The sequence below is a fragment of the Polistes canadensis genome, unplaced genomic scaffold (genome assembly GCF_001313835.1).
Source record: "Polistes canadensis isolate GaletaPanama2010 unplaced genomic scaffold, ASM131383v1 scaffold_342, whole genome shotgun sequence".
NCBI classification, from domain to species: domain Eukaryota; kingdom Metazoa; phylum Arthropoda; class Insecta; order Hymenoptera; family Vespidae; genus Polistes; species Polistes canadensis.
Window position 1 is genome coordinate 36,952 of NW_014569889.1, and position 19,824 is coordinate 56,775.

At 34.5% G+C, this 19,824-nt stretch overlaps 1 protein-coding gene across 6 annotated transcripts; it reads left to right on the plus strand.

Moving 5' to 3' along the window:
• Nucleotides 1–327: 327 nt before the first annotated feature.
• LOC106791772 (dynein heavy chain, cytoplasmic) lies at nt 328–19,437 on the plus strand. Of its 6 annotated transcripts, XM_014757672.1 has the most exons (23): nt 329–708; nt 1,589–2,106; nt 2,173–3,267; nt 3,375–3,510; nt 3,594–3,967; nt 4,293–4,328; nt 5,129–5,200; nt 5,295–8,645; nt 8,727–9,121; nt 9,213–9,523; nt 9,596–9,684; nt 9,814–9,843; nt 10,007–11,153; nt 11,243–11,738; nt 11,827–12,442; nt 12,547–13,341; nt 13,455–13,656; nt 14,436–14,634; nt 14,880–14,997; nt 15,057–15,428; nt 15,501–18,269; nt 18,351–18,548; nt 18,631–19,437. In XM_014757672.1, exons 1-23 carry the CDS (start codon nt 465–467, stop codon nt 19,063–19,065), a joined length of 13,998 nt encoding a protein of 4,665 aa, XP_014613158.1. In that variant the 5' UTR covers nt 329–464; the 3' UTR covers nt 19,066–19,437. The 6 variants fall into 6 exon arrangements, with proteins under 6 accessions (XP_014613162.1, XP_014613163.1, XP_014613158.1 ...); XM_014757676.1 differs by lacking the exons at nt 4,293–4,328; nt 14,436–14,634 and adding an exon at nt 13,840–14,035 and having other exon boundaries at nt 328–708; XM_014757673.1 differs by lacking the exon at nt 9,814–9,843.
• Nucleotides 19,438–19,824: the final 387 nt, after the last annotated feature.

Genomic DNA, 19,824 nt, shown 5'->3' on the forward strand with positions numbered 1-19,824 from the left:
GAAAAAAAATGAATAAGTGCTCTTAATTGCACAATATTTACTGAACTTTATTTTATCAAATATTTTTTATTTATCGTTAATTAATTGAAAATAATTATTACACTTTGAATAATTATGAAATCGCGACGTTATGAGAGGGAGAAATGTTATACACATGCTTTCTGAAAGCACACACGTATTTATTTAAAGATTACATTTGGTATCGTAATACTTCAAGGTTACTTTAATTCTCAATTTTAAGTCTAGATTGCGCCTGAAGCAAATAAGAACTTTCTTGTGTCATTAACCAGATGGCAGTTCGATCTTTATTCGTTGGCAGAACTTAAGCAAAGAAGAATAAAATAATCCTTCTCTTCCATTTTTGATAGTTCGTGAAGCTGACAGTTCATCCTAAAAGCGGGGATCGAAGGATCGCCCGCTGAGGAAGGTTTTTGAAAATACTTTGAGATAGTGTAGGACTCGGGATGGGCGACTCCTTGGACGGCTCCGGGGAACCGTCCCCGGAGTCTCAAAACATTGCGATCGTTGAATATCATTCGTTCGCTAATTATCTTTGTAAGGCGGTTAAGATTCTCTCTCCTGACGAAGACGTGGTGCCATCAGCTTTTAACTTGGCACTCGAAGATAAGAATAATCAAGAAAGCATAAGAAAGTTTATTGGAGACTCACAGGTCTGGGCGCTTTTCATTCAAAGAGCTTCGAGTAAAGGTAAACTCCGAAAAAAACAGTAGTTCTCAACTTACATTTCATTTATATATATGCATATATGTACGTATGTATGATGTATGTGGGTGTATATGTGGGTTTGATGTATGAGCAGTATAAGCATATGTATGTGTAACTGCATACACATCATATACATATGGTCGTACATATGTGTGTTCATTCTTGAGGATACCTTTTGTCCTTTTACATGCGTTATCATCCTCCTCCATTGCGTTGCACTTTTAAACGCAACGGTACTTACTCTTTGTATTAGTCCTAAAAGAAAAGAAAATGGTTCATTAAAAATCAATGCGTTACTTCAGACGACATCCGAGATTCGCCAAGCGATTTTCATATATGTCTTTCTGAATTATGAGTCATACACCGGTGAGAATCGATACACGCGCATATATATCGACATTCTACCTATCCTTTTCATCCTTCTCTCTTTCTTTACTCCCCCCTCTCTCTTTCTATCTTTTTATCCTTTTCTATTGTCTTCTCTCTTTCTCTTTTATTTTCTACCGATTTTTATTATAAAATTGCAATTATAAATCATTTTGATTTAATATATCCATAATTTTAATTAATAAGATGTTAATTAAGAAGAATTTCTAAGCTTATGTCCTTTAGATTTTTTTCTATTTTTTATTTTGATCGATACGTCATTGGATGAAGATTACCGGCTAGAGACAGCCATCTTTATTTTTTTTTATTGAGTTATTAGAATCCTTGATTTTAAAAAAAATTAATCTATTCGTTTGTATTCGTCATTTCGTTTAGAAAAAATAATATAAAACATAATTATGTATAAGAATATGTTTGGAATATTTTGTCTGTAATATAAAATGAAATTATGCTGTATTTTTTATTTTTATTACAGAGGAAGATGGAGGAGAGGGAGATGAAGAAAAAGAGAATACAAGTTATTATATGTCAAACGAGATACATTTCACTAATCCTAAAATGGCCTCCATAGTTTTAACTAAACGTGGTACAGTCGTAGAGGCTGACAAATCTATTCATTCTCAACTACGGTTGGTCACATTTTCTGATGGGCCACCATATGAAACTTTACATGCTATGAGCAAAACAATGGCACCGTACTTCAAGAGTTATGTCAAAGAAAGTGGTAGAGCAGACAGAGATGGAGACAAAATGGTACCTTCGGTTGAAAAGAAAATAGCTCAGCTGGAAATGGGTTTATTGCATTTGCAACAAAACATTGATATACCGGAGATCACATTACAAGTTCATCCGTTAGTGGCAGCTGTTATCAAACAATGCGCTGAAGAAAATAGGAGACCTAAGGTTTCTGATTTTGGTGACAAGGTCGAAGATTCTACTTTTTTAAATCAATTACAGAATGGCGTTAATAGGTGGATTAAAGAAATTCAAAAAGTAAGATTCATTAAATTTGTTGATAACACGCAGTATTGTTAATTCTAATAATTTTGTACTATGCAGGTAACCAAGTTAAATCGTGATCCAGAATCTGGAACAGCATTGCAAGAAATTTCCTTTTGGTTAAATCTGGAAAGAGCTCTGCATCGTATTCAAGAGAAACGAGAAAGCGTTGAGATCTCTTTAACTCTTCGTATTCTCAAACATGGCAAACGTTTTCATGCAACCGTGAGCTTTGACACAGATACAGGATTGAAACAAGCATTGGCGACAGTAAATGACTACAATCCTTTGATGAAAGATTTTCCTATCAACGATCTACTATCTGCAACAGAGTTGGAAAGAATAAGAGCAGCTGTACAACAAATTTTCATGCATTTGAGAAAGATCAGAAGTACTAAGTATCCAATACAAAGAGTGTTAAGATTGGTGGAAGCAATTTCTAGAGATTTGAGTCAACAACTTCTCAAGGTGTTAGGCACGCGAAGACTCATGCATATTCCATTCGATGAATTTGAGAAAGTATTGAGTCAATGCTTTGACGTGTTCATATCTTGGGACGATGAATACGACAAATTAACTGGATTATTGAGAGACGTGATAAAGAAAAAACGAGACGAACAAATGAAAATGGTATGGCGTATTTTGCCAGCACATAAAAAGTTGCAAACACGAATGGAACACATGAGACGTTTCCGTAGACAACATGAACAGCTCAGAACAGTTATTGTACGTGTACTTAGACCTACTGTTTGTCAAATTAGCAATAATGCTACTATTGAGAACGCTGACAACGACAATGTCAAAGTAGAATTTGCATTGGATGCTGCGGATGCTAACGCGATCAGCGAAGTTAATTTGGCATACGAAAATGTTAAAGAAGTTGATTGTCTCGACATTACCAAAGAAGGTGGAGAATCTTGGGAAGCTGCTGTGCACAGATACGAAGAACGAATAGAACGCGTGGAAGCTCGAATCACTGCGCACCTTAGAGATCAATTGGGTACTGCAAAAAATGCTAATGAAATGTTTAGAATCTTTTCTAGATTTAATGCCCTATTTGTGAGATCACATATACGCGGTGCTATCAGGGAATATCAAACGCAATTGATTCAAAGAGTTAAAGATGATATTGAGGCACTTCATGAAAAGTTTAAGGTACATATATTTATATATATTGTTTTAAACAAAATTCTAACATTAATTTCAAAACAATCTGAGATTAAAATATAAATATATGTTTTTAATACACTCAATTTATGTAGGTTCAATATGCACAAAGTAAATGTTGCAGAATGAGTATAGTTAGAGATTTACCACCTGTTGCTGGATCTATAATATGGGTCAAACAAATAGATTATCAACTTACTATGTATTTGAAACGCGTTGAAGATGTTCTAGGTAAGTTTAAAAACGTTCTTGCAATTCCTTGATTCTTAATTCAATATTATTATGATTAATATTATAATTATTTTATTCATTAGGCAAGGGTTGGGAAAATCATATAGAAGGTCAGAAATTAAAAGCAGATGGTGACAGTTTCCGTTTGAAGTTATCAACGCAAGAAATATTCGATGATTGGTCGCGTAAAGTTCAGCAAAGAAACTTGGGTGTTACCGGACAAATATTTGCGATAGAAAGCATACGTTCAAGAACTAGTCGTGGGAATGTATTGAAATTAAAAGTGAATTTTCTTCCCGAGATAATAACGCTTTCCAAGGAAGTAAGAAATTTAAGGAATCTTGGTTTCCGTGTACCTTTGGCCATCGTAAATAAAGCGTATCAAGCGAACCAACTGTATCCCTTTGCAATCAGCTTAATCGAGAGCATCAGAACTTACGAGAGAACACTTGAAAAGGTAAAACTATAATTATTCAAAAATGTATTCTACTATCTTTAAATTAACATTCCTTATCTATGTTTATTTATCTCTTAGAAATGTTTACTATTTTTCTTGTTATTTCTGTGTTCGATATCGATATAAGTGTTATTATAGTGATTTATATATAGGAAAAAGAGTCAATGCTTTAAAAAAAGAATATAAATAAAACTCCAATAAAATAATAATAATAATAATAATAATATAATAATAGAAAATGCTAGGGAATAGTGTGCCAGGTTGAAGAATTTTTTCTATTAGATTTATTAAAATTTCTAATCCCTTGGATCTCCAACATTTTTAGCTTACCAATCGGAGTCCCCACTGTCCCGCATTAAAGGTAGCCCATTATATATGATGCTTCCAGGAACTACTCTATGCATCTTGCCTATATCTGCAAATATATTTCTGTCTGCCTGCTTAGCTATTTTGTAGATAACGTTTTTTACTGTACTGTACTGTACTGTACTGTACTATACTGTGCAAGACGAGAACTCATTTTATTTTATTTTTATTTTTTGATAGTCGACGTGTACGTTTCAAAAGGAAGAATTATTTTCAGTACAAGTAGGATGCTTATAGGAATTCGCAGGAACGTGAACGATTATAAATATCGGTGTTTACTTGATAATGGGCATGTATTTCTATTGCTTTCGATATATAATCTGATTTTAAAAAGACAACACAAAGAATAATCAAGTAAACGATTGAAGAAGTATTGTTGAGAATTAATCGAAATATATCCAAAGTTTTTCCAACATTTTGCTAGCTTTTGTAGTTGTTAAATTTATTTTTAAAATAACAAACTCGTATTCGCTCTCTACAAATTATTGTTATCGAATTGAACCGAAAAATATGTGAAGTTATTTTTTTTTTTTTTATGTATATGAATAAGTTAAATATATTGATATTAATTACGATATCAAATATACTTAGTATTTATAAAATGAATATGGGAAAATACTATGCCAGTATATTTTAGCCAGTGTATAATTTAAATATCTTTAATTTTGCATTGTGCCAGTTTGTCCATTACTGAATGGTACTCTGTATTTAATGTCGTGAAACTGTATCACAGAATAGTTTGAAATTAATATTATATAATATCTTTGAATTATCATTGATTAATATTTTCTACAGATCGAGGATAAGGCTAGTATCATACCTTTAGTCGCAGGAATGCGAAAAGATGTTTTGTCCCTTATTTCTGAGGTGAGTTATCTCTTTATAATAAACATCATTTTATTATATAATTTTATATATATATTAATTATTTATATATAATTAATTTAATATATTTTTATAGGGTATTGCTTTAATTTGGGAAAGTTACAAACTTACTCAATATGTTCAACGTTTGTCAGACATAGTTGTCTCTTTCCAAGAAAAAGTGGAAGATTTGTTAGTCGTCGAAGAACAATTGGACGTGGATGTTCGCTCGTTGGAAACTTGTCCTTATTCTGCAAATACCTTTGCCGATATATTGTCAAAAATTCAAAAATCTATCGACGAATTATCATTGAAGAATTATTCCAATTTGCATATATGGGTCGCAAGATTGGACGAAGAAGTTGAGAAAAATCTGGCAGCAAGATTGGAAGCTGGAATAAAAGCATGGACGGATGCTCTTACTGGTCGAAAGAAAGAAGTAGATTTAAGCATGGATACAGATGCACCAGCACAACCGACGCATAAACCAGGCGGTGATCCAAAAATTCAAAATCAAATACACGAAGTTAGGATCACTAATCAAACGATGTATTTATATCCGAGTATCGAGGATGCAAGATTTCAGATAATGCAGCAATTATTTGCATGGCAAGCTATTGTTACTTCTCAAATACGCCTTCAAAGTTCTAGATATCAAGTAGGTTTGGATAAACCTGAATCAGGTACTTATAGAAATTTATTAACTAAATTACCAGCTGGTAAACAACCGTTAGAAGCTGCTTACGAGGCAGTGGAATCCAAGATGAAAGACGTTGCCGATTATGTAGATCAATGGCTCCGATATCAAGCTTTATGGGATCTTCAACCGGATAATCTTTATGGGAAATTGGGTGAAAATATTAATTTATGGATGAAGTGTTTGAATGATATCAAGAAAACAAGAACAACATTCGATACTTCGGATACCAGACGTGAATTCGGACCTGTTATTATAGACTTTGCTAAAGTACAGAGTAAAGTATCATTGAAATATGATTCATGGCACAAAGAAACTTTAGGTAAATTCGGAACTCTTCTTGGAAATGAAATGGCTAGTTTCCATACACAAGTATCCAAATCTAGGAGCGATTTGGAACAACAATCTATCGAAGCAGCTAGTACGTCAGATGCAGTTGGTTTTATTACATATGTGCAATCTTTGAAACGTAAGATGAAAGTATGGGAAAAACAAGTTGACATATACAGAGAGGGTCAAAGGATTCTTGAACGTCAAAGATTCCAATTCCCATCTTCCTGGTTACACGTAGATAATATTGAAGGCGAATGGGGTGCGTTTAATGAAATAATTAAGAGAAAGGATACGAGTATTCAAACCCAAGTAGCTTCTTTGCAAATGAAAATAGTTGCTGAAGATAAGGCGGTTGAAGCAAGAACGATTGATTTTCTTAGCGACTGGGAGAGAGGTAAGCCAGTCGAAGGTCATTTACGTCCCGACGATGCTTTACAACAACTTCAATTATTTGAAAGTAAATTTGCGAGGCTCAAAGAAGAAAGAGATAATGTTGCTAAAGCAAAAGAAGCTTTGGAATTACAAGAACCAGGCGGTGTATCTACCAGCGAAGATAGAATGCAAGTGGTATTTGAGGAACTTCAAGATTTGAGAGGAGTATGGTCAGAATTATCACGAATTTGGGCACAGATTGATGAAACTCGTGAGAAACCGTGGTTATCGGTTCAACCAAGAAAGTTACGTCAACAATTGGATACTATGATGGCTCAATTAAAAGAACTACCAGCCAGACTGAGACAATATTCTTCGTACGAGTATGTTAAAAAGATGTTGCAAAATTATACTAAGGTAAATATGCTCATTGTTGAATTAAAATCTGATGCATTGAAAGAAAGACATTGGAAACAATTAACAAAACAACTTAGAGTTAATTGGGTATTGAGCGAGCTTACTCTCGGCCAAATATGGGACGTTAATCTTCAAAAGAATGAATCTATCGTTAAAGATATTATTCTTGTCGCGCAAGGTGAAATGGCACTAGAAGAATTCTTGAAACAAGTAAGAGAATCTTGGCAAACTTATGAATTAGATTTGTTGAACTATCAAAATAAATGCAGATTGATCCGTGGTTGGGACGATTTATTTAACAAAGTTAAAGAACATATTAATTCGGTAGCTGCTATGAAACTCTCACCATATTACAAAGTATTTGAAGAAGAAGCATTAACTTGGGAAGAAAAATTAAATAGAATAAATGCATTATTTGATGTCTGGATAGATGTACAAAGACGTTGGGTTTATCTCGAAGGAATTTTCTCTGGCAGTGCGGATATTAAAACTTTGTTACCAGTTGAAACGTCAAGATTCCAAAGCATCAGTTCAGAATTTCTTGGTTTGATGAAGAAGGTATCTAAATCTCCTATGGTAATGGACGTTTTGAACATACCTGGTGTACAAAGAGCACTCGAACGTCTAGCAGATTTACTTGGAAAGATTCAGAAAGCTCTTGGAGAATATTTAGAACGAGAACGAACTTCCTTCCCAAGATTTTACTTTGTTGGTGACGAAGATTTATTGGAAATAATTGGCAACAGTAAAAATATAGCGAGACTACAGAAACATTTCAAAAAAATGTTTGCTGGTGTAACAGCCATTCTTTTGAATGAAGATAATACAGTCATTACTGGCATAGCTTCACGAGAAGGAGAAGAAGTCATTTTCCAAACACCTGTATCAACCATCGATCATCCCAAGATCAACGAATGGTTAACTCTCGTTGAAAAAGAAATGCGTGTTACATTGGCATCAAGCCTCATGAAAGCCGTACAAGATATAAAACAATTCAAAGATGGTAATATCAATGCACAAGCATTCATGTCCTGGTGCGATAATTTCCAAGCTCAAATAATAGTACTTGCTGCACAAATTTTATGGTCAGAAGATGTAGAAGCTGCTCTTCACGAAGCTCAAACCGATCCAAGTAAAAATCCATTGGAAAGAGTACTTCTTCAAGTCGAAGGTACTTTGAACGTTTTAGCAGATTCTGTATTACAAGAACAACCACCGTTAAGACGAAAAAAATTGGAACATTTGATCAACGAATTTGTACATAAACGCACAGTTACCAGAAGATTGATCGCTAACAAAGTTTCCAATCCGAAAGCATTCGAGTGGCTATGCGAAATGCGTTTTTATTTTGATCCCAGGCAAACTGATGTCTTGCAACAACTTACAATTCATATGGCGAATGCCAAATTCTATTATGGATTTGAATACTTGGGCGTACAAGATAGATTAGTACAAACACCTTTAACCGATCGATGTTATTTAACTATGACGCAAGCTTTGGAAGCGAGACTAGGTGGTTCACCGTTTGGACCAGCTGGTACTGGAAAAACGGAATCTGTTAAAGCTTTGGGTCATCAACTTGGAAGACTCGTCTTAGTTTTTAATTGCGATGAGACCTTTGATTTTCAGGTAAATTTATAAATTAAAGATACAATTTATAGTTTAAGTACAGCAAAATAAATTATTATAAATATATTTTATTTGTTATAGGCCATGGGTCGTATATTTGTTGGTCTTTGTCAAGTCGGTGCATGGGGATGTTTCGATGAATTTAATCGTCTGGAAGAAAGAATGTTGTCAGCAGTATCCCAACAAGTTCAGACTATCCAAGAAGCTCTTAAGAGTCAAATGGAAGGAAAGAGAGAAGGAACGCTTTGTGTAGAATTAGTTGGAAAACAAGTTAAAGTTTCAACTGACATGGCCATCTTCATTACAATGAATCCTGGTTACGCGGGTCGTTCTAATTTGCCAGATAATTTAAAGAAATTGTTCAGATCCTTGGCTATGACTACACCTGATAGACAATTGATTGCAGAAGTAATGCTTTTCAGTCAAGGTTTTAGATCTGCTGAAAAATTGGCTTGCAAAATTGTACCCTTTTTCAAGTATGTAATTAACACATTAATATTTATAAAATAATTCTTATTTTTTTTTTTTTTTATTGCACTCGATAATATTATGTAATTAATATTCCAGATTATGCGACGAACAACTTTCAAATCAATCCCATTACGATTTTGGTTTGAGAGCTTTAAAATCAGTGTTAATATCTGCCGGAAATGTTAAACGTGATCGTATTCAAAAGATTAAAGAAGGTATGCATGGTCGTGGAGAAACGAATATAGATGAAGCTTCTATTGCAGAAAATTTACCCGAACAAGAAATCTTAATTCAATCGGTTTGTGAAACAATGGTACCAAAATTGGTAGCTGAAGATATTCCATTGTTATTCAGCTTATTGAACGACGTGTTCCCTAACGTGAATTATACACGTGCTGAAATGAAAGGTATATTAAAAAAATATATAGATTTGTATTACAGGAAGATCATTAAAATATATTTTATTATACTTTTTCCAGGCTTAAAAGATCAGATAAGAAAAGTTTGTGCAGAGGAGTATCTTGTATGTGGGGAAGGTGACGAACAAGGAGGAGCTTGGCAAGAAAAGGTAATTTATTCGTTTCGTGTTATTTAATTAATACATTTAGCGGATTTTAATATGCATGCAAGGGATTTCTTTAATAATAATCCAGATACACAAATTCTAATGCTTATAATTTGCTTCATGCCTACTCAGGAAATAATAGGCGAAACTTGGATAGAGAAGGTGAGGCCTGAGTATATATACTTTTACATAATTTTTGTATTATACTATTATTATTATTATTATCATTATTATTATATATATAGATAAACATACGTGTGTTATTTTAATTTGATCAACATTATATCAACATTTATTATATTTTTATAATTTTTTTGATGTACAGGTTCTTCAACTGTATCAAATATGCAATTTGAATCATGGCTTGATGATGGTTGGACCAAGCGGTTCTGGAAAAACGATGGCTTGGAAAGTATTATTGAAAGCTTTAGAACGATTCGAAGGAATAGAAGGAGTAGCTCATGTTATCGATCCTAAAGCTATCAGCAAGGAAACATTGTACGGTGTTTTAGATCCTAACACACGCGAATGGACAGATGGATTGTTTACCCATATTCTTCGTAAGATAATTGACAACGTGAGAGGTGAAATAAATAAACGTCAATGGATAATATTTGACGGCGATGTAGACCCTGAATGGGTGGAAAATCTAAATTCGGTCTTAGATGATAATAAACTTCTTACTTTACCAAATGGTGAACGTTTAAGTTTACCACCTAATGTAAGAGTTATGTTTGAGGTACAAGATTTGAAATATGCCACTTTAGCAACAGTTTCTCGTTGCGGTATGGTGTGGTTCTCAGAAGATGTATTGTCGACGGAAATGATATTTGAAAATTACATGTTACGTTTAAGAAACATTCCATTAGAAGATGGTGAAGAGGAACCTCTTAGTAAAAAAACAGCGGAGAAGGAAGATAGCGTGTCGCCAGCATTATCTGTGCAAAGGGAAGTCGCTAGTATTTTGCAAAGTTATTTTGCACCGGATGGATTAGTTGTAAGATGCTTGGAATATGCTATGAAGCAAGAACATATAATGGACTTTACGAGATTAAGAGCACTCAGTTCACTCTTCTCTATGTTGAATCAAGCTGTTCGTAACGTTTTACAATATAATCATAGCCATATAGATTTTCCATTGCCAAGCGAACAACTCGAACGTTATATGCCTAAATGTTTAATCTATGCATTGCTTTGGAGTTTTGCCGGAGATGCCAAATTGAAAGTTAGATCTGACTTAGGAGATTTTATTAGATCTATTACGACAGTACCTTTACCGGCGCAAAGTAACATTCCAATAATAGACTTTGAAGTTAATATACATGGGGAATGGCTACCATGGAGTAACAAGGTACCTCAAATCGAAGTTGAAACACATAAAGTTGCCACACCAGATATTGTTGTACCTACTTTGGATACAGTAAGACACGAAAGTTTGTTGTACACGTGGTTAGCTGAACATAAACCTTTAGGTATATTGTATTTATTTATTTCGTTTAATATATTAACAACAAGATACTTTATTTATTTATTTATACTAATACTAAATTTTGTTCAATAGTACTTTGCGGTCCACCTGGTTCAGGAAAGACTATGACCCTTTTCTCTGCACTAAGAGCTCTACCCGACATGGAAGTAGTCGGTCTAAACTTTTCATCTGCGACAACACCTGAATTATTACTCAAAACCTTTGATCATTATTGCGAATATCGTAAAACACCTAACGGCGTTGTACTTTCCCCCGTACAATTGGGAAAATGGCTAGTTTTATTCTGTGATGAAATCAATTTACCTGACATGGACAATTATGGAACTCAACGCGTGATATCGTTCTTGAGGCAACTCGTTGAACACAGAGGCTTTTATAGAACGAGCGATCAAGCCTGGGTAACATTAGAAAGAATCCAATTTGTTGGTGCTTGTAATCCGCCAACAGATCCAGGAAGAAAACCACTCAGTCATAGATTCTTACGACATGTACCAGTCATTTATGTCGATTATCCAGGAGAAACTTCGTTGAAACAAATTTATGGAACATTTACACGTGCTATGCTCAGGTAAGTTTAACAAATTTAATTGTTGTACTTTGATTACTCATATAAAAAAATTATTGAGATTAATATTATATTTTAAATCGTATAATAGATTGACTCCTTCTTTGAGAGGTTACGCAGAACCATTGACAAATGCTATGGTAGAATTTTATTTAGCTTCACAAGAAAGATTTACACAAGATATGCAACCCCATTACGTTTATTCACCCCGTGAAATGACACGTTGGGTACGTGGAATATGCGAAGCTATCAGACCATTGGACAATCTATCGGTCGAAGGTTTAGTTCGTTTGTGGGCACACGAAGCACTCCGTTTATTCCAAGACAGACTCGTCGAGGATTCCGAACGTGCATGGACAAACAAAAATATCGACACTGTTGCTATGAAACATTTCATGGGTGTTGATAAGGAGAGAGCTTTGACCAGACCAATTTTATACAGCAATTGGTTATCCAAGGATTACGTGCCTGTTAACAGACAAGAATTGAGGGATTACGTTCGTGCAAGATTGAAAGTATTTTATGAAGAAGAATTAGATGTTCCATTAGTTCTATTCGATGAAGTTTTGGAACATGTTTTACGAATCGACAGAATTTTCCGACAGCCTCAGGGACACTTATTACTTATTGGTGTCTCTGGCGCTGGTAAGACGACTCTGTCTAGATTCGTAGCATGGATGAATGGGCTATCCATTTTCCAAATAAAGGTATACTTTTATAATTACATCATACATTTATGTCGCTATTTGTTTATTTTTTAGTTTTCTATGAAATTTGTATTAACGTTAAACCACCTAATCTGATTTAAAAGGTTCATAATAAATACACTGGTGAAGATTTTGATGAAGATTTACGTCAAGTATTAAGAAGATCTGGTTGCAAAGATGAAAAAATAGCTTTCATACTCGACGAATCAAACGTTCTAGATTCCGGTTTCTTAGAACGTATGAATACATTGTTGGCTAATGGTGAGGTACCTGGATTATTCGAAGGTGATGAATATACAACACTTATGACTCAATGCAAGGAAGGAGCCCAACGAGAAGGTCTAATGTTAGATTCTAACGAAGAATTGTACAAATGGTTTACTGGTCAAGTTATGAAAAATTTACATGTCGTATTTACCATGAATCCAAGCACCGACGGACTCAAGGATCGTGCTGCGACATCTCCAGCATTGTTCAACCGATGCGTATTGAATTGGTTTGGAGATTGGTCAGATAATGCATTGTTCCAGGTTGGAAAAGAATTTACTAGTAGAGTTGATTTGGAAAAACCATCTTGGAAGTGTCCAGATTTCTTCCCATCCGTCTGTTCACTTATTCCATCTCAACCAGCTCACAGAGATGCTGTTATAAATGCGTGCGTTTACGTACATCAAACATTACACAAAGCAAACACGAGATTGACCAAGAGAGGCGCACGAACGATGGCTATTACTCCTCGTCATTATCTTGATTTTATTAATCATTTTGTTAAATTGTATCAAGAAAAGAGAAGCGATTTGGAGGAACAACAATTGCATTTAAATGTTGGATTAAGTAAAATCGCTGAAACTGTCGAACAAGTCGAAGAAATGCAAAAAAGTTTGGCAGTCAAGTCGCAGGTAAATTTACATTACAATATAAATAATTATAATACAATGAATACACTGTCGTGATTATTATTAAAACAATTATAAATAAAACTTAAGCTTCAACGTTGTTAATTTAATTTAAGGAATTGCAAGCTAAGAACGAAGCAGCCAATGCTAAATTAAAACAGATGGTAAAGGATCAACAAGAGGCAGAAAAGAAGAAAGTACAAAGTCAAGAAATTCAACAGCAACTTGCTATACAAACGGTTGCTATTAATCAAAAGAGAGACGACGTTATGGCTGATCTTGCACAAGTAGAACCAGCAGTTATCGACGCGCAGAATGGTACGTTCTATTTTTACTTAATAAGAATCATATATGTTCATTATCGTTATCAGTTCCATCTCATCAGACATATGTTTCATATTACAATATTATTTTTTATTTATTATTATTATTATTATTATTATTATCATCAAATGAACGGCATGATTTATATACCATTGATGATTTGAACATCGAAATTAGCCGTGAAGGGGATTAAACGTCAACATCTCGTGGAAATCCGTTCTATGGCGAATCCTCCAGCGATCGTTAAGCTAGCGTTAGAATCGATTTGTCTTTTACTCGAGGAAAATGCAATAGATTGGAAACAAATTCGTACTGTTATAATGAAGGACAGCTTCATACCCACTATCGTCAACTTCAACACAGAAATGATCACGTAAGAAGTTACAGAATTAGGGGTCTGCTGAATGTTCGACGCGCACGTTGATTAATCTAAAATCTAAGATTAATCTTTAAACAAACAAACAAAACCAAACCAAAAGCCGTATAACTGCTTGATACATGTTATGTTTCTTCATTCCACATTCCTTTGTTAATCATACTACAATAAGCGTATTAATATACATGCAAGTTAGAGAAGAAAATATTTATTTGCATATATATTAATAATTTTGTCTCTCGTATGTACATATTTGTATGTCTAACTTATTTGTAGGTATGTCCAAACGAAATACGTGATTTAAAATCGCTAAGCTTCTTGTACTATAATCTTGAATAACTTTATATCTAATATAGTTTTTCTTAGTATTATATAAAATTGTTTCTTTTTCGTATAGCCGTGAAATCAATAAAGAAACAGCATTTAGTCGAGGTTCGTTCTATGGCGAATCCACCAGCTATCGTCAAAGTTGCATTGGAGTCTATCTGCTTATTGCTTGGTGAAAATGCCAGTGATTGGAAATCTATACGCGCAGTCATCATGAGAGACAATTTTATCAATACCATTGTCTCTAATTTCAGTACTGAGGATATTACGTAAGCATGCTTCTATGTTTGTTTCCTTCACTAAAATGCTTTAATTTATAACGAGAACAAATACACATATGCTTGCACATCCAATAATTTCTAAATATTACCGTTACTAATTGTTGAATTTACATGTTTATAATGTTTAACTAATGCACAACGTTATATGTGATTGCTTTGATTGAGAAAAAGGGAATTTATTATGTAAATTAATGAAACATTTAATATTATATTTAAACACAATATTTATCCAGTGACGAGGTGAGAGAAAAAATGAAGAGTCGTTACTTAAGCAATCCTGATTATAACTTTGAAAAAGTTAATCGTGCCAGTATGGCTTGTGGACCATTAGTAAAGTGGGCTACTGCACAGGTAAATGATCAAATTCATATTAAAATATTTCTTTTACTTATACAATAAATATATTACAGATCGAGTATGCCGATATGTTGAAACGAGTCGAACCGCTGAGGGAAGAACTTCATTCCTTAGAACGACAAGCAGAAACGAATAAATTGAAAGGGGAAGAAGTTAAGAATTTGATAGCCCAATTAGAACAAAGTATAGCGTCTTACAAGGAAGAATACGCCCAGCTTATTTCACAAGCACAAGCTATTAAAGCTGACTTAGAAAGTGTTCAAGCTAAAGTAGACCGATCGATTGCTCTACTTAAATCGTTGGTTATTGAAAGAGAACGATGGGAAGCAACGAGTGAAACGTTTAAGAGTCAAATGTCTACCATAATCGGTGATGTATTATTATCGTCTGCATTCCTTGCTTATGCTGGGTATTTCGATCAACATGTAAGCGATCAATTATTTTTATTTCAATTTCTATATGATCGATAGATACTAAATAAACATATATTTTTACAGTACCGTCAAAATCTTTTCACAACATGGTGCCAACATCTTCAACATGCTAATTTGCAATTCCGTGCAGATATCGCAAGAACGGAGTACTTGTCTAATCCAGATGAACGTTTGAGATGGCAAGCAAACGCATTGCCGACCGATGATCTGTGTACGGAGAATGCTATAATGTTGAAACGATTTAACAGATATCCATTGATCATTGATCCTTCAGGACAAGCGACTGAATTTATAATGAACGAGTTTAAGGATCGAAAGATAACGAAGACTAGTTTCTTGGACGACTCGTTTAGGAAAAATTTGGAAAGTGCATTACGGTTTGGTAATCCATTGTTGGTACAAGATGTTGAAAATTACGATCCCATATTAAATCCAGTATTAAATAGAGAACTCAGAAGGACTGGTGGACGTGTATTAATCACACTCGGTGATCAAGATATCGATCTTTCACCTTCCTTCGTAATATTCTTATCGACGAGAGATCCAACGGTTGAATTTCCACCAGATATTTGTTCTCGTGTTACATTCGTCAACTTCACTGTCACCAGGAGTTCATTACAAAGTCAATGTCTCAATCAAGTTCTCAAAGCTGAACGTCCAGACATCGACGAAAAGAGATCTGATTTATTGAAACTCCAAGGAGAATTCCATTTGAGATTAAGACAATTAGAAAAATCATTATTGCAAGCATTAAATGATGCCAAAGGCAAGATTCTCGATGACGATTCAGTTATTACAACTTTAGAAACATTGAAACAAGAAGCTGCTGATATTAGTAAGAAAGTAGAAGAAACTGATAAAGTAATCGCAGAAATAGAAACAGTTTCTCAGCAGTATATGCCATTATCTCAAGCCTGTTCAAATATGTATTTCACGATGGACAGTTTGAATCAAGTACACTTTTTGTATCAATACTCTCTCAAAATGTTTTTGGATATATTTACATCAGTCTTATCGCAAAATCCTAGATTGACTAACATCTCCGATTATACGCAAAGATTGTCCGTTATTACCTGCGATCTTTTCTCTGTTTGTTACGAACGCGTTGCTAGAGGAATGTTGCATACAGACAGATTAACGTTTGCTTTATTACTATGTCGTATTCATTTGAAGGGGATCGCTACTGAATCGACATACGACAGCGAGTTTACATTCTTCCTCAGAGGAAAAGAAGGTGTGTTGAATATTCGTGTACCACCTGTACCATACTTGAGTTCCGAACAACAGGAAGCTATGATGCGTATAAGTATTAGACTACCAGCTTTTAAAAAGCTTGCTGAGAAAATCCAAGAGAACAGTGATTTTGCTGCATGGTTGCAATCGCCAACACCGGAAACTTGCGTACCCAAACTTTGGGAGGAAGAGAAACCATTGTCACCGATTGGTACCGCTATGCATCAATTGTTGCTAATTCAAACTTTCCGACCAGATCGTGTAATCGCAGCTGCGTCGTTGGTTGTCATATCAGCACTTGGAGAATCCTTTATGGCAGCGGCAGAAATCGAACTTGACTTTGCTTCGGTCGTAGAGAATCAATTGAAAGCAACAGTTCCAGCATTACTTTGTTCAGTGCCAGGATTCGACGCATCGAGTAGAGTAGACGATTTAGCAGCAGAATTGGGTAAACAAATAGCAAGTATTGCTATTGGTTCTGCCGAAGGTTTCAATCAAGCTGACAGAGCTATCAACATGGCTGTTAAGGCTGGTAGGTGGGTAATATTGAAGAACGTACATCTTGCACCGCAGTGGTTGGTTCAGCTCGAGAAAAAATTACACAGTCTACAACCACATGCCAGTTTCCGTTTATTCTTAACGATGGAAGTCAACCCGAAAGTGCCAGTTAATTTATTAAGAGCTGGTAGGATCTTCGTCTTTGAACCACCACCTGGTATTAGAGCAAACTTACTTCGAACGTTCAGCACAGTTCCAGCATCTCGCATGATGAAAGCACCTAATGAAAGAGCTAGGCTTTACTTCCTTCTCGCATGGTTCCATGCTATTGTTCAAGAACGTCTTCGATACGCACCTCTGGGATGGGCTAAGCATTATGAGTTCAATGAAAGTGACTTAAGAGTTGCCTGTGATACGCTCGACACTTGGATAGAAACCACAGCTATGGGTAGAACCAATTTACCACCAGAAAAGGTACCTTGGGATGCTTTGGTGACATTATTATCTCAATGTATATATGGTGGTAAAATTGATAACGATTACGATCAAAGACTCCTTACATCATTCTTACGAAAATTGTTCACTCCGCGTTCATTTGAAGCAGACTTTGCATTGGTCGCTAACGTAGACGGAGCTCAACAAGGAAGTCCAAGACATATTACAATGCCGGATGGCACCAGACGAGATCATTTCCTTAAGTGGATTGAATCCTTAGCTGATAGACAAACACCTTCTTGGCTTGGATTACCTAACAATGCTGAAAAAGTACTCCTAACGAATAGGGGAACAGATCTAATATCTAAGTTACTCAAAATGCAACAATTAGAAGACGAGGACGAATTAGCATACTCCAACGAAGAATCATTGGTCACACCTAGCAGAGAAGCTGAAGCTGATGGTCGTCCATCTTGGATGAGAACTCTACATAATTCAGCGTCCACCTGGTTACAATTGTTGCCAAAGAATTTACCAACTCTTAAAAGGACTGTGGAAAATATCAAGGATCCTTTGTACAGATATTTCGAACGGGAAGTTAACAGCGGAGCTAAACTATTGCAAGATGTTATTCATGACTTAGAAGATATTGTATTAATTTGTCAGGTATTATTATTAATCATATTTGAATAGAATATTTTACGATATAAGAATGCATGTATAATGTATTTTGTTATTGTTGAACAGGGTGAAAAGAAACAGACAAATTACCACAGAACAATGTTATCCGAACTCGTTAAAGGTATTTTACCAGGTGGTTGGAGAAGGTATACCGTTCCGAGAGGTTGCACTGTGATACAATGGATAACTGATTTTAGTCATAGAGTATCTCAACTGCAAGAAGTATCACGACTGGTTTCGCAAGGTGGAGCCAAAGAAATTAAGGTATACATTTATTTATTCCTCCTCGATTCTCATATATTGTTTATTTATTTTTCATTCTAATCATTATTTTATCAACACACAGAGTTTCCCTGTTTGGCTTGGTGGTTTATTAAATCCCGAGGCTTACATTACCGCAACGCGACAATGCATCGCACAGGCTAACAGTTGGTCTCTCGAAGAGTTACAATTGGATGTAACAATTGGAGATGGTGATAATATAGCTACGGATGATTGTTCGTTCGCAGTAACCGGCTTGAAATTACAAGGAGCACAATGTAGAGATAATCAATTGTATCTTACATCTACCATTATGACAGATTTGCCGGTCACCATGTTGAGGTGGATAAGATCGTCAACGGAGGAAGCTAGAAAGGGAAAATTATCTCTACCAGTATATCTGAATAGTACTCGTACTGAATTACTTTTCACCGTTGATTTAAATATCGCTCCTAGTCAAGACCCTCACAGCTTTTATGAGAGAGGAGTAGCTGTGTTGACATCTACTGCTTTAAACTAATCTCTTTATTTATACAATATTTTTTCTTCTTTAGTTCAAATTAAGTGTTTAGATAAAGAAGAAGAAGAAGAAGAAAATATAAAGGGGAAAAAAAATATTAAAAGATACTAAACACTTTTCGCTGCTATTATAAAGCAACGTTAATAATAAAATTTATTTCAAATCATATATAGATAAATATAAATATATATAGAGACAGAAAGAGTTGTCTTAAAAGACAGAATTAATAATGAATAATACGAAAGCTTGTAACATTTTAATAATTATACTAATTATAATAATATAAAAACACAGAAAATATGTAAATTCCACGAAGCGTTCGTTGGATGTAACTTTTAAAACGTGCAAAAGATTAAAAATTATTTAATTGCGCCCAGCGTCATTATTAATTAAACAAAAAAAAATAAAATATAAAAAAAGGAACAAAAATTAAAATACGTATTTATAAAAAGAAAAAAAAAGAATTGAGATGCGGTTTATTAAAATCGAAAGAAAAAAAGCAAGCAAAAAAAAAAGAATATGGTTGTAATATATATTTCGCTTCATTTTTTATATACACATTTATCTCTTATCGCTGCCGCTGCTGCTATTATTGTTGCTTTGGGAAATTGTTTGCTCTAAACAAAGTTACATTATGTTGCTCAGATGTTAGTTATAAAGTAATTAGAAATATTTATATCTCGATAATAATTCAATGGTATATTTAAATAAGTGTGTATGTACATACACCCCGCACACAATGAGATTGTTGTATGTGGG